The sequence below is a fragment of the Amblyraja radiata genome, chromosome 21, assembly GCF_010909765.2.
Source record: "Amblyraja radiata isolate CabotCenter1 chromosome 21, sAmbRad1.1.pri, whole genome shotgun sequence".
Classification (NCBI taxonomy): Eukaryota; Metazoa; Chordata; class Chondrichthyes; order Rajiformes; family Rajidae; genus Amblyraja; species Amblyraja radiata.
The window spans coordinates 1,323,814-1,329,813 of NC_045976.1; the positions used below are offsets into that span (position 1 = coordinate 1,323,814).

General features: G+C 45.8%; 1 protein-coding gene across 1 annotated transcript in view; it reads left to right on the forward strand.

Annotated features, from left to right (window-relative positions):
- The window catches only part of dld (dihydrolipoamide dehydrogenase), a 29,450-nt gene extending 25,056 nt beyond the window's left edge, over nucleotides 1-4,394 (forward strand). The window contains exon 11 of the mRNA XM_033039368.1: nucleotides 4,127-4,394. Coding sequence (XP_032895259.1) covers nucleotides 4,127-4,192 — 66 coding nt within the window. The 3' untranslated portion in view covers nucleotides 4,193-4,394. The remainder of the gene's footprint in view (nucleotides 1-4,126) is intronic.
- Nucleotides 4,395-6,000: the final 1,606 nt, after the last annotated feature.

The window sequence follows — 6,000 nt, forward strand, 5'->3', positions numbered from 1 at the left end:
AGGTGAGGATTGAACCCAGGTCGCTAGAAATCTGAGGTAATGGCTCTGCTACTGCACCACTGTCACACCCCTCCCTTCCAGAGAAAAGATCAATGGATGCTGAGAAATGTCCTGCAGACTCCCAAATCCCTTCTTTTTCTCCAACTGAATCTTGAAATTATATGACATTAGCTTCACAAGCGCACATATAGTGCAATCGAATAGTGAAAGGCTTGGATAGTGGATGTGGAGAGGATCTTTCCACTAGTGGGAGCGTCTAGGACTAGAGGTCATAGCCTCAAGAATTAAAGGACGTTCCTTTAGGAAGGAGATGAGGAGGATTTTTTTTTATTCAGTGGGGTGATGAACCTGTGGAATTCTTTGCCACAGAAGGCTGTGGATGCCAAGTCAATGGATATTTTTAAGGCAGAGATAGATGGATTCTTGATTAGTACGGGCTTCAGCGGTTATGGGGAGAAGGCAGGAGAATGGGGTTAGGAGGGAGAGATAGACCAGCCATGATTGAATGGTGTAGTCGACTTGATGGGCCAAATGGCCTAATGCTGCTCTTATCACATGACCTTATGACCTTGTATCCCATGCTGACAATATGATTTGTTTTTAAGAGATAAGCAAGGAGATAGATGTTGTGTTCAAAAGGGAACTGCAGATGCTGGAATATCGAAGGTACACACAATTGCTGGGGAAACTCAGCGGGTGCAGCAGCATCTATGGAGCGAAGGAAATAGGCGACGTTTCGGGCCGAAACCCTTCTTCAGACTGATGGGGGGTGGGGAAAGAAAGAAGGAAAAGGGGAGGAGGAGGAGGAGCCCGAGGGCGGGCGGATGGGAGGGTGGGAGGAGACAGCTAGAGGGTTAAGGAAGGGGAGGAGACAGCAAGGGCTAGCCAAATTGGGAGAATTCAATGTTGATGCCGTAAGGACGCAAGGACCCCAGACGGAATATGAGGTGCTGTTCCTCCAATTTCCGCTGTTGCTCACTCTGGCAATGGAGGAGACCCAGGACAGAGAGGTCGGATTGGGAATGGGAGGGGGAGTTGAAGTGCTGAGCCACCGGGAGGTCAGGTAGGTTATTGCGGACTGAGCGGAGGTGTTTGGCGAAACGATCGCCCAACCTACGCTTGGTCTCACCGATGTAAATGAGCTGACATCTAGAGCAGCGGATGCAGTAGATGAGGTTGGAGGAGATACAGGTGAACCTTTGTCGCACCTGGAACGACTGCTTGGGACCTTGAATGGAGTCGAGGGGGGAGGTGAAGGGACAGGTGTTGCATTTCTTGCGGTTGCAACGGAAAGTGCCCGGGGAGGGGGTGGTGCGGGAGGGAAGGGAAGAATTGACGAGGGAGTTGCGGAGGGAGCGGTCTTTGCGGAAGGCAGACATTGGGGGAGATGGGAAGATGTGGCGAGTGGTGGGGTCACGTTGGAGGTGGCGGAAATGGCGGAGGATTATGTGTTGTATTTGCCGGCTGGTGGGGTGAAAGGTGAGGACCAGAGGGACTCTGCCCTTGTTGCGTGTGCGAGGATGGGGAGAGAGAGCAGTGTTACGGGGTATGGATGAGACCCTGGTGTGAGCCTCATCTATGGTGGCGGAGGGGAATCCCCGTTCCCTGAAGAACGAGGACATTTCCGATGCCCTGGTATGAAATGTCTCGTCCTGGGAACAGATGCGGCGTAGGCGGAGGAATTGGGAGTAGGGGATGGAGTCTTTACAGATAGATGTTGTGTATTTGGACTTTAAGGCATTTGACAATATGGTAGGTAGGCTGATCCAGAAGATCCAGGATGAGGGGGCTAATTGAATGTATGCAGATGATACTAAGATAGGTGGTGTTGTGGATAATGAAGTAGATTTCCAAAGTCTACAGAGAGATTTAGGCTATTTGGAAGAATGGGCTGAAAGATGGCAGATGGAGTTTAATGCTGATAAGTGTGAGGTGCTACATCTTGGCAGGACAAATCAAAATAGGACGTACATGGTAAATGGTAGCGAATTGAGAAATGCAGTTGAACAGAGGGATCTAGGAATAACTGTGCATAGCTCCCTGAAGGTGGAATCTCATGTAAATAGGGTGGTAAAGAAAGCTTTTGGTGTGCTGGCCTTTATAAATCAGAGCATTGAGTATAGAAGTTGGGATGTAATGTTAAAATTGTACAAGGCATTGGTGGGGCCAATTCTGGAGTATGGTGTACAATTTTGGTTGCCCAATTATAGGAAGGATGTCAACAAAATAGAGAGAGTACAGAGGAGATTTACTAGAATGTTGCCTGGGTTTCAGCAACTAAGTTACAGAGAAAGGTTGAATAAGTTAGGTCTTTATTCTTTGGAGCGCAGAAGGTTAAGGGGGGGCTTGATATAGGTCATTAAAATGATGAGAGGGATAGACAGAGTTGACGTGGATAAGCTTTTCCCATTGAGAGTAGGGAAGATTCAAACAAGAGGACATGACTTCAGAATTAAGGGACAGAAGTTTAGGGGTAACATGAGGGGGAACTTCTTTACTCAGAGAGTGGTAGCTGTGTGGAATGAGCATCCAATGGAAGCGGTGGAGGCAGGTTCGATTTTATCATTTAAAAATAAATTGGATAGGTATATGGATGGGAAAGAAATGGAGGGTTATGGTCTGAGTGCAGGTAGATGGGACTAGTGGAAAATAAGTGTTCGGCACGGACTTGTAGGGCCGAGATGGCCTGTTTCCGTGCTGTGAATGTTAGATGGTTATAATGAATGGACAATTGGCTTTGCAATGGGAGGAAATATTAGTCTGTGACCAATATTACACTGATGGATCAGGGCTGGGATCTTCACTGTTTGTGTTTTATACCAAGAACTTGAATGTGAATGTCAGAAGTATGATTAAGTTTGTGGATGAGAGAAAAATTGGTGGTGGTGTCAATAGCAGACAAGATTGTCCAAGGCTACGGCAGAGTACAGATTTGATGGACAATTGGGCAAAGCATTGGCAGATGGGTTCATCCAACAAGTGCATGGTAATGCATTTTGGGAAGCCAAATAGAGTAGGACACACACGCAATGAATGGTAGGCCACCAAGAAATATTGAAGAACAGAGAGGCCCAGAGATGCAAGTTCATAGTTCCCTCGTTGCAATGCCAGTAGATAGGGTGATGAAGGTGTTACTACATTTTTGCCTTTATATACAGGATACTGAGTTGGATGATCAGCCATGATCATATTGAATGGCGGTGCAGGTCGAAGGGCCGAATGGCCTACTCCTGCACCTATTTTCTATGTTTCTATAAATGGCAGAGAATACAAGAGCTGGAATGTCACTTTACAACTTTATATAACACTGCTTAAACCACAATTGGAGGACTGCGTGCAGTTCTGGTCACCACACTACAGGAAGGTTGTGCTGGAGAGAATGCACAGCAGATTCATCAAGAGGTTGCCTGCTTTGGACAAATTTAGAGAGATTGGATAGGCTGTGCTTGTTTTCCTGGAGTGAAGAAGTCTAGGATACCTAGGTAGAAATATACAAGATTATGAGAGGCACAGATAAGGTAGATGGTCAAAATCGTTTGCCCAACATTAAATTACCAGAAACAAGATGACATTGGAGTTTTGCAGCGGGTCTAAGGGGTAAGGTCTTTAGTGGTTCATGCTCAATTTTAGGTTTCTCTTCCACATGTTTCCATTTTCCATGTACTGAAATCTATCAGCTGCAAAGATATGCCCTATAGCTTATGGCCCTATGGCTTGCCTGCCTCTTCCAACACCAACCAAGCTCCACTTCCTAACCCTATATTCCTTATCAACATAGAGCAGCACGATGGCGTCGTGGTAGAGCTACTGTATGACAGCGCCAGAGACCAGGATTCCATCCTGACTACCGATACTTGTCTGTACGGAGTTTGTACGTTATCTCTGTGACCTGCATGGGTTTTCTCCGAGATCTTCAGTTTGTAGGCGAATTGGCTTGGTGTAAAAGGTTAAATTGTCCCTAGTGTGTGTAGGGTGGTGTTAATATGCAGGGATTGCTGGTCGGTGCGGACTCTGGGCCGATGGGCCTGTTTCCATGCTGTATCTCTAAACTAAAACTAAACTAAACCATTTGTAGCGAGTGACTAAGCTGCTGTTTCCAACTAATAGTTTCTATTTTCTCTTCCAGACGGTCTCGGAAGCTTTCAGGGAGGCAAACTTAGCCGCTTCCTTTGGCAAAGCCATCAACTTCTAAAGTGCTCTGTGATTTGTATATAGACTGTAACTTGGTGTTTGGCCTATCACAAAGTGGACATTATGATAAAGAATTAAGTTAACTGTTGTCAGAATTTTACACAACTGTTGAAGAGGGAATTATAACAAACAATTTGTTGTCTAATGATGTCACATCACATGTATTTTAACAGGAAATAAAACCGAAGGAATGATGTACAGATTTCATATTTAATAATTGAAGCAATTTTTTCCATGTGTTTAACGTAACCAAGGGTGAGTGGGAGAATAGAAAGTTGCTTTGTTACAATGACCTCATGACAGTCCCGAATGATGACTAGTTCCCGATACTGGAAGAGTTCTGGCAGATAAAGTTCACAGAAAGCACTCTCAAAAAGCACTAACACCAATCAGGTGATGTTCTACAATGTCTGTTATATAACAATTGTAACTTATAGTAGGTAAAAATTATAGGCATTAGACCACCCACTGCTGCCCTTAAACACAGCAAAGTCCTCCCAGCCCTGGTGATTTTACTGAGGTGCTGTATACATCCAGGTTCTTGCAACTATTTACTGTGGACTAAATTGCTGTTGATACACTAAGCACAGTTCACTGCTTTAGGTTTGAGATACAGCACGGAAACCATCCTACCCACTCTAGGGACAATGTACAATTTTACCAAAGCCAATTAACCTACAAATCTGTACGTCTTTGGAGTGTGGGAGGAAACCGGAGCACCCGGGGAGAACGTACAAACTCTGTACAGACAGCACTCGTAGTCAGGATCAACATCGGGTCTCCGGCGATGTAAGGCAGCAACTCTACCGCTGCGCTACTGTGCGCCTTTAAAGGCAAAGAAGATTACTTAAAGGCCTCTGTAGATGCAGCGATGCCTCCGTTCCATGCCTAAATGTAAAAAAGGGCACATAAAGTCTACAGATATCTACATTGGGACAGTTCTTGCTCACAGCTGTTGAGCAGGAGCTTGATAAGATATACTTGTGGAATGAGTCCTTGGAGACAATGTAGCAGACTGCCCCATTGCAATTTCTTAGTACTTTCCTTTAGCTCATCTGGCAAACATATCCCTCTCTGCCCTCCTGATTTCCCAAAGAGGTTCCACAAGCACATCAATAGAGTAGATTCACTGAAGTATCAATGTGGTCATCTATTTGTGGAGATACAGGAGATCGGCACAGTTATGAACATTTCTCAATTGTATTTACTATGGAGAAGGTCATAGGTAGACAAGGAATAGGCGACGTTTCAGGTCGAGACCCTTAACGTCGCCTGTTCCCTCGCTCCATAAATGTTGCCTCACCCGCTGAGTTTCTCCAGCATTTTTGTCTACCTTCTCTCCAGCATCTGCAGTCTGAAGTATTCAGATTTAGCAGCCGAGGCAGAACAACGCGGCTGGCGTACCCAGGTGCTCCCTGTAGAGGTTGGTTGTACAGGGTTTGTAGCCATGTCAACAACCAGATTCATGAAGGCAATGGGATTTGGAGGACAGGCCTTCCGGCAAGCTGTCAGGTCGCTGTCAGAGGCTGCCGAGCAAAGCAACAACTGGCTATGGCTGAAGAGGAAGGACTCCAACTGGGCTGCAACATGACCTACAAGAGAGGTAAAACGGAGGGGAGCACACCTGGAGCGCCAGGTGTTGCTGTTAAGCCTAATGGAGGTGTAGTAAGGAGGGTTCCCACCTGATGACCCCAATGAAGTCTTTACCCCGACCCCCACTCAAGATAGTAAGAAGGTGCCAATTATAGTAGGGATTGTAATATCAAGTCCTATAAGCTCAAGTTAAACATGGAGAAGGTCATGAAATGT